Source organism: Ambystoma mexicanum, chromosome 9, assembly GCF_040938575.1.
Source record: "Ambystoma mexicanum isolate Mex_15411 chromosome 9, UKY_AmexF1_1, whole genome shotgun sequence".
NCBI classification, from domain to species: domain Eukaryota; kingdom Metazoa; phylum Chordata; class Amphibia; order Caudata; family Ambystomatidae; genus Ambystoma; species Ambystoma mexicanum.
In genome coordinates, this window is record NC_090931.1 from 889014038 (window position 1) to 889031999 (window position 17962).

The 17962-nt window shown below is 47.6% G+C and overlaps 1 protein-coding gene across 4 annotated transcripts in view; it reads left to right on the forward strand.

Moving 5' to 3' along the window:
- USP40 (ubiquitin specific peptidase 40) overlaps positions 1-17962 on the forward strand; it is a 2045603-nt gene that overhangs the window by 1702707 nt on the left and 324934 nt on the right. For all 4 annotated transcript variants that reach the window (XM_069616007.1, XM_069616010.1, XM_069616008.1 and 1 more), the window contains one exon: positions 10866-11076. In XM_069616007.1, the coding sequence (XP_069472108.1) occupies positions 10866-11076 (211 nt within the window). The remainder of the gene's footprint in view (positions 1-10865; positions 11077-17962) is intronic.

A 17962-nucleotide genomic window follows, 5' to 3' on the forward strand; every position in this document is an offset into this window, starting at 1 on the left:
GCGCCCACTGCGAGCATTTGCAGGTGAGCGGCCTCTGGTATCCATCAGAAAGCAGGTGGCACATCAACAGGCTGGAGTTACGGGCCATCAGGTTAGCCCTGAGGGTTTTTGCCCCGTCTCTCAGAGGGAAGCATGCCCTCGTCCTGATGGACAACGCTGTGGCCATGCACTACCTCAACAAGCAGGGTGGTGTGCACTCCCAGCCCCTCTGCAAAGAAGTGGTACAGCTGTGGTTCTGGTCTTGGCAGTTCATCTGCAGGGTCAGAGAACACCTTGGTGGATGCTCTGAGCAGGCAGAGCTCAGTCTCACACGAGTGGGAAGTGTGCCAGGAAGTCCTAGAGGAGGTCTTCACTCTCTGGGGTAGCCCAGCAGTGGATCTGTTTGCCAAGGAGTCAAACAGGAAGTGTTGCTCAAGGGAATTCCCAGCTAAAAGTGCCCTGGGGGACGTGTTTCTGGTGGATTGGACCTTCCCTCTCCACTATGCCTTCCCCATATTCCTGCCATCCCTTGGGTTCTCAGGAGGTTGAAGAGATTTCGAGCAAACATGATCTTGATCGCCCCAGAGTGGGTGAGGAGGACGTGGTACTCCAATCTCTTGGATCTGACCATCTGTCCGCCTCAGCATCCGGATCTCCTAACCCAGTCGGAGGGTCGAGTGCTCCACCAGACCCCAGATTCCCTCAACCTACATGCGTGGCTCTTGAGAGGATGAGGTATGATGACTCTGACCACTTGGAGGAGGTACTTGAGGTGTTGCTGGCTGCATGCAGACCTTTTACAAGATATCTGTATGCATGCAGGTGGAGAAGATTTGAGGCATGGTGCAGGGAACACAAGACTAACTCCATCTCTTGGCCCACCCCACAGTGATGGAGTTCCTTCTGTCAGTGGCCTCTTCAGGCCTTCAGGTTGCCACACTGAGAGGGTATTTGGCGGCACTGTCTCTGTTCAAGAGATCCCCAGACCAAGGTTCCTTTTTTAATATTCCGGTCATGGCCCAGTTCCAGAAGGGCCTTCTCAACAATTTTCTGCCATCCCCATTTGTTGGCCCAGATTGGGATTTTCATCTGGTTTTGACCTACTTGATTGTGACTCTGTTGGAGCCTATGCCCTCATGCTCTTTGCAGCTGTTATCCCTTAAGACAGCCTTCTTGGTCGTGATCACATCTGCCTGAAGGGTTAGCGAACTGCAAGCCTTGTACTGCAAACCACCCTTTCTGAAGTTTTTTTTGTGAGACAGTCTCTCTTGAAGTCAGACCCGGATTCCTTCCTAAGGTGGTTTCAGTGTTTCATCTGTCCCAGTATATTGATTTACCTGCCTTTTACCCTCCTCCACATCACTCGAAAGAGGAAGAGCGGTTCCACCGCTTTGACCCCAAGAGAGCGTTAAGTTTCTATTTTGCTCGCACATCCAAGTTTAGGAAATTAAACCAGTTGTTTGTGGCCCATTCCTTGTTTAGAAAAGGTCTTGCCATCACTAAACAAACCCTTTCACGTTGGATTATTTTGTGCATATCCTAGTGTTACCAATCGGCAGGCAAGGGCCCACTCAACCAGAGGGATTTCAGCCTCTACATGGGCTCCTGTTAGGGATATATGCCACTTGGTTATTCTTACATACATTCACCAAGCACTATGCCTTGGATGTTGCACTGGGAGCTGATGCAAGCTTTGGTAGGGCAATTTTACAGAATCTTCTTGTTTAAATCTTTCTGCCCTCCTTCGTCTTCCTAACTGCTTGAGGAGTCTATCAATATGAGTAATCTGCGTAGAAAAGCAATCCATTGAAGGAGAAATTACTCACCATAATGATCTTTCTATGGATTCTTCTCCCGCATAATCCTCATCGACCCTCCCATCCATCCCTGCTCAGAAAGTTCTGTGGGTTGTCGCTTCTGTCCAAACGAAAAGGCATCTGGTGATGGATCTTGGCTGACTGCTTCTGTCTCATTCTTTAAAAAAAAAAGATGATTTTATTTTTCAATCATTTGGCGGGAGCACGCTGTTGGGCAGTATGCTTGTTGCGTTTTTAATGGCTAATTTGCCTCCTCCTGTGGTTTTTCCTGCTGCAGCGTTAAAACGCGGGATGGGGTGGCTGAAGCATGGGGCGTAGTGACGTGCTATATATGTATATGACGCCTGATGTCACTTCTGGAGCCGAAGATCGAGAGCCGGACAAGACTGATCGAATATCAGCGGCCGAGTCGAGGTCCACCACACCCCCTGTCGAAATGGTTCCGAACAGCAGAGCTGGGTGATGGATATCTATCAAGATGAGGAATCTGCGGGAGAAGAATCCATACTTTTTTGTGTACTCAATATTACAAACAATAGATCCTCACTGGGGACCTAATCAACAAAACCTAATCTTGCATATTAACAAATTAGTAATGGAAATCAATACATATATAGAAATGTATAAACAAATTTCTTGAAAGAAAACCCCAAAAGAACAAATCTTGTTTGTTGTAAATCAATCACAGAGGTATTGGAAGAACATGGGAATGGCCAGAGGCCAAGCTTGGTCTACTTTATCAGTCCATAATCTTAATTCTAAACTGCTGACCCTATCTAGCTACTACGTAACAAGATCAATATATGCCAGTACCTCATGTATAGTACACAAAAAAGAAGAAAAAACTATTTTTTTTCTCAAACCAAATACACATCCCAGGTCTTTGTAAGGCACCTTTAGCCTGCCCATCTCGAAAGGCCCTCCTCTAAGGCCCTGTTGTCTGTGCCTGTCCAGTCCTGGTCGGGCTTGTGGGCCCATCTATTGCCGCCAACGCATTATGCTGCAGCCTCCTGTGCATTGCTGCTTCTTGATCGTGGACATGAGTGATGGCTGAACTTCATATTGCCTCCTCCTGCTTTCTCTGTTTTCAGCAACTTGTCTTTTTTTTCCCCATCGCTGCATTTCCTCCCTGGTCCTCCTCCCTTCGTCACGACACACTGTGCTCTGCAGCATTTTTTCATATCATTTAACGTATCATGCCTGTGTTCACCGCATTTGATTTGCTTTTACCTTCTGTGCACTACATTGCATTGTACTGTATTTTGAAATTTTGAATCTGTGGCTTTGCATTCTACTTTCCATCCTGTGTGCATTGCATTGTACCTGCTTGACTTCTTGCATTCTTGTTGTACGCTGCATTGTATTGCACCTCACCTTTTGCGCTGCATTGTATTGTGCCATCCTTAACTACTAGGCCACCTGTGAGTTAGGCCCCAGGACTGTGCAGTGCAGTCCCCCCTCCTTTCTTTTTTCCTTCTCTTCTCTCTCCTCTATCCTCTGCCACCGAGATGGCGTTCAAAATCTCTCCAATCTGCTACACAATCACCTATCCTCCCTCTCTCTTGAAATATGGTTGGAAAAAGCACAAAAAAGACATCCTCGGCGCAAATCCTTGGCTTCCCATTGTGGACACCTATGTCAGTGCATCCTCTAAAGAGATCTTCACTGATATCCTCTTCTCTGTCCCCTCTATAAACCTATGGACTTCTCGTTTCATCTCTACTCTTCCCTTCCACATCCTCTCCCATTAATGGTGGCCCCAAGTGAGAAGTCCTCTTGGCGGGCTTCTTTTCCTCACGCTGCATCATTAATGTCTACCACACTGGCACTATTCTTGTTCAGGGTCCTCAGGCCAACCTCCTTCTTTTGACAGGATGCTTCCTTCCCTCATTAACTTTCTTCCGTCCCCGGCCCCTCCCCCTACTTCCCCTTCTGCCCCCCCACCCCCGACTGAAGTACCATACCAAGCCCCTGTACCCCTCCTCAGAAAACCTTCAAAGCAGTGATCGCCTCCACCTGGCGACTCTTAATGCCCGCTCAGCCAGCAAACACTCTTACTGGAACATGGTTCAGTTCAAGCGCAGTCACCGCTTTTGACTCCCTCCTCCCTGACGGCTTTGAGATCATATCCAAGTCATGACATCACGGTACTGCTGGTGGGGTTGCCTTAATCTTCCCAGAGTGGATTCCCTCCTCCATCATACTCACTCAGCTCTACTCTTCCTTTGAGAGCCTGGTTTGCAAATTGGTTATCTCTCCCTCCTCCACCCTGGCCATTTCTACCATTTACCGGCCTCCTGGCGCTACCTCCCTGCGCCTCTATGAATGTGCTGATTTCTGCTCCGCCTTACCTTCTACCTCGTCCAACCTGCTGCTCCGGGGTGACTTTAACATCCAATTGGACTCCCCTGGCACAGCACCTGCTCTTTTTATTGACTTCTGCACCTCTCTATCCCTCTCCATTCTCCCTTCTGGTCCAACCCACTCTGCTGGATGCCCTCATCCACTCAGACCTCCCTTTCTCATCTTCCATGGTCACCACTCTCTCTTGGTCAGGCCACTCCCTTCTCTCCTCACATCTGGGTGCCTATAGCCCTGTGCCCTCACCTCCAAACGCTCTGCTAACCTCATTCACGAACATCTGCCCGATGAAACGAGTGTCGGCTTCTGCCTTCACTTCCACCTTTATCCCCTGCTGCCCCCATCTGAGACTCTACCATTGACTCTGCTCTCAGCAACCTCCAGCTGTCCATCTCCAAAACCCTTGACATTCTTGCCTCAGTCATGAGGATCCACTTGAAACCCACCTTTAAGCAAAACACCTGGTACGACTCTAAACTTTCATCCCTGAAATGTAAGTGTAGAGCTGCGGAGCGGAAGTGACAGACCCCGGGCGCACCCTCTGACAAACTGGCCTGCTGCCTGCTCCAAAGGAAATAGACTCTCTATCCATGCCAAGAAAAGGGCCCACATTCAGGCACGGGTATCTAACACATCCAACATCATGGCTGAATTTTTCAAAATCTACAGTGAACTAGCCAAACCTTCTGCAGTATCCTCCTCCCCTACTCCCTCTCAGTTCCTCTGCAACGCACTCACCACTCACTTCACCACCAAACCTTCCTGAACAGTCTTGTTACACACACTCCCAACCCATCCCTCACCCCCTTGCCTCCCTTGGCCTCTCGCCCGCCTACTTCATCCTTCTCCTTTTTCGCCCTTGTCTCACCTGATGAAGTCACCAGAGTTGTCCTGTCCATGAAGGTCTCGTCCAAACAGGTTTCCCCTTGCTCCTCCAGAACCATCAAGGACAACATTGGCTCTCTTGCCCCTGCACTCGCTGATCTCTGTAACCACTCCTTTGCTACTGGTTCTTTCCCCTCCTCCCTCAAGCGCTCCCCTGTGCGCCCCTCCTAAGAGAATCATCAGCAGACCCTACCTGTGCAGCCAACTACCACCCTATCTCCATCACCCCCTTCCTGGGGAAACTGCTGGAGAAGTTGGCCCTGTCCCAACTCAACTCTCATACTGAACTAGTTGGTGGTCTTCACCACCATCAATCTGGATTCCGAGCATCCAAAGGCACGGAAACTGCACTCCGGAACACCCATGACGAACTGCTTGCATCCCTGGATTCCAACTCCCCAGCTGTCCTCATCCTTCTTGATCTTTATTCTGCATTTGACACGGTCAACCACTCCATCCTCATAGAAATGCTCCACAACACCCTTGGTATCTCGGAGCGGGCACTGGACTGGCTGACCTCTTTCATTACTGATCGCTTCTCTCAAGTCATCCTGGGCACCTTCTACTCTCCTACTTCTTCACCTGTGGCGTACCCCAGGGCCCTAGCCTCTCGCCTTGGCTCTTTAATATCTACCTCTCTCAGCTGGCACTTCTCATCTCCTTCTTCTCCCGCAACTTCCAGCGTCATGCCGACGACACACAACTCTTCTTCAATCCCTGCTGACCCTCTTGCACCTTTCATCATCCCGGATTGCCTTTCTGGCATCCAGGCCTGGTGCACTTCCAATGATCTCTGCCTAAATGCCAGAGAAACTGAGATCCTTCTCATTGGGACCCCTGCCCCCGACTTCTTCCCTTCACTCTGGCCTTCCTCCATGGTTCTCCCCCTTCTGAAGCCAGAAACATTGGAGTCATCTTCGACTCCTCTCCTTCTTTCCACCCTCACGCTCCGGAAATTGCCAAGAAGTCCCACTTTCAGCTCTTCCTTCTTAAAGGAATTTACCTTTTCTCACTTTCTCCCAGAAGCTCAATGTTATCCAAGCCCTAATTCGGTTCCATATGTTAAAATCGCTGCAAAAAGGTTGTGGTTTTGCTGCCGCAATCATTCTTCTATTTAATGGGGTACACCTTTAACACGGCAAACCACAGCCTTTTTGACGCAATTTTTTTGTAAAGGTGATTTTTTTTGCTGCAATTTTATCACTGCGTACCCCTAATTCTGTCTAGGCTTGACTATTGCAATAGCCTCCTCCTGAATCTACATTCTTCCACTCTGCGACCTCGACAGCTAATCCAGAATAAGGCAGCAAGATTTATCCTTTGCCTCAAGCCCAGGGACCACATCTCTCCTACCCTAAAAAGCCTTCACTAGCTCCTGGTTGCTTTTTTTGATATTTTATTTCTATCGCGCTCGTACACAAGTGTTTCAGAGCGCGACAAGGCAATGGAGGGGAACAGGGGAGAACAAAACAGCGATCTTACTAGGCCCAGTGACATTGAGAACGCGCAAGTACATGGGAGAGGGGGGAGGGGAAAAGTGCATGGAAGGGGGGAGAGGTGGAAAGTGCGAAGCAGAGGAGAAACAGATAAATAACAATAAATAAATAAATAATAAAGGCAACAAACAGTGGTAATGCAGCCAGCAATTTGCAAGTGCTAGGTTTAAGGCAGCAGACAGGGTAGGTCTGATAAGTGCAGGAAGAAAAAGGGGGGGCTGTATGGGTACAGATACAAACCCCAGTGCAAGGGGTGGCCCGGAGGCAGTGCAGGAGGGTGGCAGGATGAGCAGGTATCTGGGCCCAAAAGACAGAGGGTGGCCAGGTGCACGGTGCCAAGAGAGAACAGATCAGCAGGGGAGAGGGGGAACGAAGGCAGAAGAAAAGAGGAGGTCTTGAGGTGCTTCCGGAACCGGATATGGTTCTCCTCAAGTTTAAGAGTGGCAGGTAGGCTGTTCCTGTCATGATCTCTGCTTCCAAAAGGTCAGGGTTTTCCCAACTCCCTTGGAAGCAGATCCATAACCCAGGTTCCGAGTGCCAACCAGTCCCAATTGGGACCTTTTGGACCCAGTCCTGGCGCCAGTGGCACCAGGCTCATAAATATGCCCAGTCCCAGCGCTGGAAGCGCCGGGCTCATAATGCTTGGGTGGACTTACCTGCAGCAGACCATGCTGCTTACTTGCCTGCCAGTTGAGCCTCTGATCCTCTTCTGTTTGGAACTACTTTTCCTGTTGGGTGGGGCAGGAGCCACTCCCTAGATTCAGAACACTGGAACTCTTCTGGAAAGCAGGAACTCTTTTCTTGCCTAGGCGTGGCTGTGGAAGGAGACACCTAAGCACTACAGGAGGCTATTTAAACCACACCCGATGGATGAATCTTGCTTTGCGTTATTCTGCATCCTCTGCAGCAGAACGCTCATCGTGTCTTCTGCATCTGATCCTGGGCCTAAGGAAAAAGGCTTACCATCCTGAATCCAGTCTTCAGCAACACCTATAAAGACCAGAAAGAACAGGTTAGCATTACGGTTTTCAGTGACAGCTCTTCACTTACCTGGTCCATCGGCTGTCACCAACGCCTCGCGCTGCATTCCGGCATCTGAAAGACAAAGGCTTACCTACTCCTCGTGCGCTCCGGAGGTCTTCACACTGCATTCCGGCATCTGAAAGACAAAAGCTTACCAACTCTTCGCACGCTCCGGAGGCCTTCGGCGCTGCATCCCGCTTCTGAAAGACAAAACAAGGTGCGTTTAAAGACATTGGGGAACTTTAATACTCACGTGCCATTACTCCTTTCCACATCTAACCCAGTGGGTATTCCGGCACCCTGCAGCCGCTCCGAACTTGTACCTGCAAAATAAAAAGACAGTTAGAGCGCATCGTGAAGCAGGCAACAAGCGCTTACTTACGTGCTTCCAGGCGCTTCTATTCATCACACGGGCTCCATCTTCAACTCACTTCAGCCCGTCATCCGCCATCGCCGGAACCCTGCAAAACAAGAAACATCATTACTAAAGACTTTAAAGACATTAGAATTACTCGAAACTTACCGTTCGTGCAGTAAACGACAGACAGCAGTCCTCTGAAGTCAAGAGGCCTGCTCCCCTTATCCAGTGAAGAAACTGGTTACAGCACCCTGCCCCGAGGCAGATGGAGAGCACGGCGTTCACTTACCTAAGGTGAGAGCGTTAACCTTTGGGGTTCTACAGGAGAAGAGAAAGGGAAGAAGAGAGAGACATTCAATAACCCAGTTCCTTAATCCCATATTTTCTATCTGCAGACATCTTACCCTTCGAGTCAGACATACAGTGCACAGAGGTCCAGCCCAAAGAGCCAGCCGTGTGTTACACATCACCTTTGAAGATACGGTATACGCCCAGTCAAGACCGGCGCCTCTACGGGAATCAGGTGAGCGTTACAGTTCCAGAGGGAGGCCCCAGCCGAAGACGGAGATCTACCCCCAGCTCGTTTCTTAGAAAAACGACTGACCCTGAGTGAGTTGGAGGTAGAGGAGCGAAGAGCTCGAGAGGGGAGGTATTTGCGGAGGGATAGCTGAAAGTATTTTGGACCCAGGCCCCAGAAAGCCTTGTGGACAATGCAGAGGGTTTTGAATTTAATCCTTGCATCCACTGGGAGCCAGTGGAGAGATTTCAGAGCTGGAGCGATCCAATCCCAGGGCTTGAGGCCAAGGACCAGTCTCGCAGTCCTGTTCTGGATTAGTTGCAGAGGGCGGAGAGTAGACGCAGGTAGATTTAGAAAGAGGCTGTTACAATAGTCCAAGCTAGAGAGAACCAGAGCTTGAGATACCATGAGCTTCTGGGGGAAGGAGAGGAAAGGCAGAGTACCTCTGAGGAGGTGCAGTCAGAAATTTGACTTTTTAGAGACATCAGAGATGTGGGCGGAGAAGGAAAGGGTGGAGTCAAAGATGACCCTCAGGTTCTTAGCCTTGCAGGTGGGAGTAGGAGGAGGGCCAAGGGAGGCCGGCCAGAGAGTGAGGGGAAAGGATGGTGAAGGTGTGCCAATGAGGAGGATCTCCGTCTTGCTGGCATTCAGACAAAGATCATTGGCGGCACACCAATCTTGAATGGCAGTTAGGCAATCAGAGATCAGAGAGTTAGAGGAGGTGGCACAGGGCAGCCTGAAAATGAGTTGAGTGTCGTCAGCGTAGCACTGGAAATTTGAGCAGAAAATGGCAATGCAGTGGGCGAGAGTTGCCAGGTATTGGTTGAAAAGCCAGGGTGAGAGGTTAGACCCCTGGGGAACACCCAGGTAGAGAGGAAGATAGATTCAGATCCCTCTGTATCATCCACTAGGCTGTCTGGGGTCGAGGACCACACTATCTGCAACTCTCTCTAAATATTCCCCCTCCAGTCCCCAGCGCTCCTCTAGCACCAACTCTTTGTAAGAACGTTTTGCGAAACAGAGGGCAGGTGGTCGGTCGCTTTCCTCTACTGGCTTGTTTGGAACAGCCTGCTCCTCCACCCCTCTTTGTCTTGAGCAGGGCTTTCTTAAATTCCAGAAGCTCGTCAAGACTTTCCTCTTTACCTCTTCCTCCCCCCACCCCTCTCCTCTGCTAATCACACAGTTGCTTGTTTGGTGCGCAGGGACCCTATTCATCCTCAGGTTCCTGACCTCCCACACTAAATTGCCTCCAGCTTCTGTCTTCCTCAGCACTTGCCTCGACTCACCCTCCTCCATGGTGGCTCGCACTTACCCTACATTGAACTTCACCTGTTGCCCCCCCATGAACACCCCCTTCAGTTGCAGTACCTCCACCGCTTTGAACTGATAGTGATACTCAAACCTATTATGTGGTTTTTACATAATCTGAGGTCATTACAAGCTGCTGCCCAGGGAAACCATTAAAGGAAACAAAAGGGTTGAGCTGTCCTGTGCTCCGCTGGTAATGGTCAGGAAGGGGACCGTGGAATTCACATTAAATTTCACCAAGAGCATTAGAAACTCTATTCTGCTCCCCAGAGATCGATCTGTACTTACTGGGGAGCAGCTTGCTTGAACGAAATAACATGAGAGGAGTGTGTGATTATAGCCTGGGACGATAGAATTGCAAAAGTGGTGATTATAACCTGTAGAGCGGACTGCCAAAGACTATCTTTGGAACATGGTTTGGAGTCATGAACCAACTGCTATGCTTGAGTAGTAACCCCTGGGGAGATTGGCAACTAGTTAAAAAGGTCGTTTGGAGCATTGGAACAAACCACAAGGTTTGAGGAGAAGCACCTTTCAAAGACGACTGTTGAGGGGATGCAGTGATTTGGCTAGATTAAACATTAGATTAGAGAGATGATTGACGCAATAGACCACACTGAGTGTGGCAGTGGTTTCCCAAAATGATGGTCAGTGCCCTTTATTGAGTAATCAGTCAGGAACGTCTGGGAGTGGGACTTGATCTGTAATAGAGTTGTGACCCGTTGGAGTGGGATACTGCTAAGCAGTTTCTTTTGGTTCTTTTCGATGTGAAATTAGGCCAGCGCCTCAATTGAGGGGAGTGTAGTGACTGTACGCCTCTTCTTTTTGTTGCGTTTTCACCTGAAACTACACAATAGCCTCTGTTGAGGGGAGTGAACAGATGGAAACATTGTACTGTAACCTTGGAGCAGGACTCCAGCAGGGGCAATTACTCATGGAGAAGGTGGGTGTTCGAAATGTGGGCATTAACTAGTGGTGGTCTCCAGCCAAGCTATATCTTTGATGATGGGATCCCTCCACAGTAGACTTCTGCTCGTATTCCCACCATTTTCTTGGCGGAGTCCTTGCTAATCATCATTTCTAACTGACTAATTTCTCCATGTCTTCTCTTTTGGATCCAGTGAGTCGGACCTGCTCCTGCGGGTGCAGCAGAAGATCCCGGGCCTGCGTGAATACTATTCCGCAGAAGACATGGTGTGGGACATCTCCAGAGAATGCACTGCACGCTCTCTACGACAACGTATAGCCACGCACTACTCCCTCCCTGTTGAAAAGCTTGAGCTGGCCAAGCACCTCCCTGAAAAGTTTGAATGGGTTCCAATATCTAACTGGGTAAGTTGGGGGCAAAAACGAATTTAATTGGTATGAACTACCTACAGCGTTCATGCTGTCAGAACACCAGGAGCTTTAGAGGAGAGTTCTAAACATATGTGTCATATTGTTAATGATTGGAACAATGGATTTAATTCACGTTTTTTATTGAATGTTTTCATTCATGAATTAAATGGATTAACAAGACTGCATTTTCTTGTGTAGAGAAGGGGTTGGTAGAGAAACATTTTTGGTAATGCACTTTTAAAATTTTAAAATAAATATATTGAATTATGTAAGGTGTGCAAGGGCAGTAGAGGCCTTTACGCCCAGGCCCTGTCAAAGTGGGTTGAGTGGGGTGCACAAGCGACTGAAGTCTGAAAGTATATTTTCATTCCGTCTACTTACAAGCTGCACAAAGAAAACAAAATACCAACATGAAAGCAATCCTTGGTGTAAGCAAAAAGTCTCTTGCCCTATCGTTCCATGGTTTGTCAGTCCATCTTGGCCAGTTACCTAGATGCAGGCTTTCCAGGATTCCTTACCAACAACTAGCTAGCAAGAGAGTCTCCAATAAGTGTAAGACCTAGTGGATTTATATGGGCTTTTTGCCCATCTCCCCTGGTTGGGGATATGCACCTGTGAGTCTCAAGTGCTGTAGGTCTCTGATTAGTTGTGTGTATCGGCTTCCTGTGATTCAGGCTGAGGCTAAATTGGCTGGCTTAGGTATAGATGAACCTCAGTAGCCATTTTGGAACTCTTGTGTACAAAGGTTGAGCTAGGGAGAGCTGTCTGTGCCTAGGACAAGCCTGCATCAAAGATGTGGCAGGTAAGCCTGCATTTGGAGGGTTAGCAGTGTTTATTTTCATCACTTTACATTCCCTGTGATCCTGGGAGTGAACCCCTGTGGTTTCAGCTTTTCAGACTGTTTCTGCACGACTTCGACCCTTGCGGGACTTGCAACAAAACATTACTTGCAGTTTGCAGAGTCTATTGGGAAGCTTCATAGGTCTTCCTGAGAGGTCCTATGTGTGGAGTACAGGGAGTCTTGGCACTCCTGCTTTGTGAGGCCAACCAATAGAGATTGGCCCAGGGATCCTCCCCATACTGCAAACCCTCCTTCAGGATGTCTAGTACATTGTGAGTTTTTTTTAATTTTTAATCTAATTTGAAGGGAGACCAGTCACTGGAGGATTGCAGCAACTTTTTTGAACTCTTATTCCAGTGCCTGGCATCTTCAGATACCAACCTCTGAAAAAAGTTATTTAAAGTCTGGTTGAAGTGCTCCACAAGCCCAATCCAATAGGGATGGTAAATGAAGGCGCAAAGGATCTTTACTTGACACAACATTTTGAAATCTGTCATAATTCGGAACATACATTTTATTTGTGTGAAACTCTTCCAAGAGAATTATAGCATTAAATGTTTGACCATAGACTGGGTGGTATTGCTCCTCATAGGGCAAGTCTCAGGTTACCTGGTGGCATAATCTAGCATGAAAATGATATACCGGTCCCCCAACATCCATGCTTTTCTGAGAGAAGGGTTGCTCAATAATCGATAAGGGTTGGAGGGGATCCTTTACTTCATCCTGGCAGGTGGTTTTCTGGCCCACAGGGAATTCGACATGAGCCTATGAATACTTTGACGTATGCCAGGCCAGAAACAAAGATGAGGTGTTTGTGATCCACTGATGCCCAGTGGAAAGGTGGAAATGAGCCAAGTCCAGGACCGCCCTCCTAAATTGGATGGGGACTTATATTGGGTCTGCATATCCCCCTTGACATTGTTAGCAACTCGATAGGAAAATCCACCTCTCTTAACAAAATATTATCCTGTTTTGGGTCACCCTTCCTCAGCTGACATAGTGGTTCAAGGCCAACCTCAGGCATGCATCTCCCTGCTGGGCTGCAGTTATACAGTGTTCAAATTAGTTGGCCTAACAGGTCTCCCTCCTTCACCAGGAAAGTTTGAGTCATTGTTAAAGATTATTTTAACCATATCCTGGTAGGTCCTTATCAATGAGGCCGGCCCCTATGTTGATCCCACAGTTAACCACTAGGCCAGAGTACAGGACGAGGCATCTATTGCTTCACTCTGGGGGGGGGGCATTCTTAGCCCAGAGGGAACCTGGCTTGACCCCTCGCAGGGTTGTCCACTGTGTGAAAGGGTTCATAGGATTAAGCCTATATGTTCAAAATCTTGTAAGCACACAATTAGTCGGGGGGGAGCTGCCTGCACCTGGGTATAGCATTCATTAACAATGTAGACAGATACACCTACATTGGGAAGGGTGGGGGTGTTTATTTTCATCTTTTCACATTCCCTCTGGACGCGAGATCATATTTCGTGGGACACTCAAAGCATACTCCCTGTCCACTGAGTCTCTGGGGAAACTTCCAAAGACGGCCTAGAGGAGAGAGGAGTGTACATAGGGCCTCGCCTGTGATGAGCTCCTGCATTAAGTCAAGTCTTGATAAGTGGACTAAGGGAATGTTGGCCAGGAATTTTCCACATACTCCCCCAGTGCCCATCATCCACTGGCTCTGGGAATCACCCCATCCCCAAGACCACTTTCCCATCAGTTTGCAGATTCATGAAGGAGGTGTTGTCACAGCTCCATCTCCTTCGAAGTTTTCAATTTACAGGTGAAGAGGCTGATCTTTGACACATCAAATGCATCAGCCTTTTTATCTTATGCCTTGTAGATCAAGATGTGATCATCAGTAGTCACAAACGGATCAAGGCTACTTTCGCTCCTTTTTCAGGACTCGCAGAGGACTACATCAGGAGATCAGCTCCAACAGGCCACACAGGCATGGCTTTAACAAGGTCCCCCCCATCCACAGCACCCGATGATAGGAAGACTAGCAGATTGTCCACAATATTGTATCAAAGGGTTGCACCTTGGAGTTTGTGATTACCTACATGCATACAGCATGTAAAAGTGTAGTGGAAAAATAACCACAGACTCATCCAGTGGATTGGTGAACAGCCTTTAATGCGAAACCGCAAATAAGCATATACAGAACAAACAGCAACCCAACGACAAAACCCTGCGCAACAACCCCACCCTCTTTCGTCTAATCAGTGAATTTTATACCCATGCCTTTCAATGCAGAGGGAGGTTTCAGACATAGTAAGACATTGGGAAAAACTATGTATCTGGTACGAGGACAGTGGGCCATGCCAAGTTTGCAGGTCCGGATATTACGGGTCCGGCAAGAACACTGGCACCCTTGTTTCCAGACCGGCAAACTATGGGTTTGCTGCCAGAGCCGCTGTGTCCGACAGGTCTGATACTGCTGGGTGCAGCGGTCACAGTAAGCAAAGCCGTCACGGAAGCACCGGCACAGTTAACAACGGTGACGTTGCTTCCGTGTCCCCACTCCTATAGAATCCTATGGGACACAATGGGAATGGAGATTAATGAAATGAATGGCACCTGACTTCCCGGCCGATGGACTTGTAATAGCCCGGTCGCACCGGAAGTCAGGCGCCTGTAATTTTTTACAGGTCCAGCAGCAACCTGCCGGTTTCACTGGCAGTGTTACCGCCGGACCCGTAATGAGGCCCAGTGTCTCAGTATACAAGTCTTGGGCACAGACTTCGTTCTCACACTCAGGAAGACCAATAACTATTCATTTTGGATACTGCTGTGCAAGCTATTTCTGCAGTTCACGCACAGCTCAGGGCACACATGCCTGCTTAACATTTGATGCCTTCTATCTGCTAATGCAGCCTTACCTAGGAAAGCGGCAGCCTAAAACACTCTTATATATGCCAAAAGGGAAACGCGTCAGAGGCGAGAACTGTGGAAGTGAACTCTGCTAGGTACTAGGCGGTAAAGTCTTTGGGGTTGTGGACATGGCATTAGAACATAGGGCTCGCACAGCAATGGCAATATGGCACTTGTTAAAAATAGCAGTTAGCATTTGCTGAGCATTGCTATAATAATGATGCACAAGGTTATTAAGAAATTTCAAATTCTCTTTTTACCCCCACAAGAGGTAGCACAGATAAAGGAGAAGGTACAAAGGAGTGAAAGAATGTACTCAGAGGAAATATTGGAAATTCCTGAGGTTTATGTTCCTGCGGCAACACAAAGGGTTTTCACAAAATGTCTTGCTTTTGTGATAGCATGTTTGGGAAGGACCGGGTGCATGTGATTCTTTACATGAAATGTTTGGCTGGATTTTCAAAATCAGCTTTGTGGAAAGATTCTGAGAGGCCACCCTATTGTGGTGAACAGAGAAAGCCACTTCTGTCTAGCCAATCAAGGTTATGTGACTGAGCAGTGAAGCTCGGACTAAGGAGTGTGTGAGTGTGGTAAATGGTTCACTCAAGCTCCCACAGAGCACTCTTAACACAAGTTAGTCAAAATGTGTAAAAATACAGTGTTGAGTGACGACCGACGCTGTGGGGAATTAATCAGAAGTGTTTATTAAATAAAATACAGCGCAGGCAGCAGACACACCTACAGCTTTGGGTGCTGGAGTCAAACTGCTCAACAATTCAAACCACGCAATGCGTACACATTCTGAGAGAATCCTACAACCCAGGAATTCTCAGAATGTGTATGCATCGATGGAACACAGCATTACTAAATGCTAAAGACCTCTAACACAGATAAACACAGTGGTAAAACATACAAACCTAACACATCTCCCTCTCTTTATATGAGAAATGTTTAACTAAACTATTCAAGGTAATAGTCTTTAAATTGATCAGGCAGTCTTTGTTCTTTTGCAATTATCACCACCATTGGATTCATCCTCCACTTGATCACTACTGCCTGTAAGCGATTGGGATGCAACTCCTTCACTCCCTTGTTCCTCTTGATTTTCCTCATTGACATTGTCTCTCATTTTGTTCTCCCTATTGACGTTTGGTGCACACTTGACTAGTTTAGACTTCGACCAACACCCCCCCCCCCTTCGAGAATGACCACACTACTTCTAATAGTTTCAACTCTCTTGGGACCTAAGAATTTGCTTTCTGTACACTTCGCACCAAAACATGGATTCTTAATTAGAACAGAGTCTCCCACAGACAACATCATCTCTTTGACATTGAAATCAGAATCAAATCTTTGTTTGTACACATTCTGGGCATCATGGATCAGATTCATTACTGTCTGCCTGTCTACATTCACACATCCCGATGCCTCTAGCCATCCTGGACATAATCTGGTAGCTGGCTGCCTACCTTTTAAAGAGACAAAAGGTGACACCTTGGTAACCGAATGTGGAGTGATTCGATAATTCCGCACCATTTCTTTCAAAACTTCTGATCATTCAAGACCTGAGTTGAGTGCCAGCTGAAGACCCCCTTTAATGTATCTATATGCCCTCTCCACCAAACCATTCGCCTTGGGGTGGTACAGCGCAGTTCTCAAATGTGTGATGCCATACCTGACCAAGAATTCTTTCATTTTCTGAGAACAGAACTGCACCCCATTGTCTGTTATCTCTGTGGGAAAGTCTTCTCTATGGAACACTTCTTCAAAGAATTAAACCATTTCATTTGTGGTGGCCTCTCTTAGAGCCTTCCACTCAACCCACTTGGTGTGATAGTCTACAAGTACCACCATAAACCTGAAACCATCGCCCAAACCTTGTATAGGGCCAATTATGTCAACAGCTAATTTTTTCCATGGCTCACACAGAACCTGAACGGGGTTAAGAGGTACTTCTCTGACTACTTTTCCTTTGTCCGCTCTTTCACATTCATGACAACCACGCACCTTCTTTTCCACCATACTGTCCATGCCTGGCCACCAATACGATTGTCTTAACAATCTTTTGGTACCATTTATTCCTAGATGGCCTTGATGAGATAGATCTACTAAACAGGCCCTAATGTTTGAGGGACGGATAATCTTAGACCCTCTTCTGAGTTTGATTCCATCTTCAGACGGATTTAACTCTTGTTTCACCTCATACATGCGATCGAAGTTCCTAGCCAGGGCATCCCTACTGGGCCATCCATTAATTGTCCACTCTTTCACCCTGGTGATGGATATGTCGCATGCATCTGCTTTCGAGCCATTCTTCCTTTCCCACTGCAACTGGTGACATATCTGAAATAGTTACATCTTCTTCCATGTACATCTTCTTCCATGACTATTTCTGATGTGCCTTCAGTGTGTTCAATTGGCATTCTAGACAGGCAATCAGCCACCACATTTTCTTTACCTGGAATGTGAACAATCCTAAAATTATAGCCTTGCAATCCCACAATCCATCTAGCAATCCTGGGAGAGCCTTTCGCCCAGTCACAACTGCTCAAAAGTTGAACCAGCGGTTTATGATCTGACTTTACTAAAAATTCTTGCCCCCACACAAAAAAATTAAAATGTGCAATGGCCCAGTACACCGCTAATGCTTCGCTTCCTATTGCTGAATAATTACGTTCAGCTCCCCTTAGCGGCCTGGAAGCAAAAGCAATCACATGCAATTCTTTCCCCGAGTCCACTTGATACAATGAAGCTCCTAATCCAACCAAACTGGCATCTACAGTGAGCACAGTTTTCCCAACGCTTACAAAACCACTGAGTGACGGTGCTCCTGAGATCCCTTCCTTTATAGCAGAGAATGCTTCCTTACACTCAGGAGACCATTTAAAACGTACCCCCTTTTTCAATAAGTTCCTTTGGGGTGCTGAGATAGTGGCAAATTTTTCTACAAACCTATGATAGAACTCTGCCATACCCATAAATTATTGATCTTTATCGGCGGTAGGTGGAGGTACTCCACATATATTCTTCACTAGATTGGTTTTAGGTTATATTCCATGACCTGACACTCTGTGTCCCAGGTACTCAACTTCTCTAAGACCAATGCAACATTTTTCTCTTTGTACCGTAAGCCCTGAAGATCTCAACCTCTGCAAAACACTTCTCAAT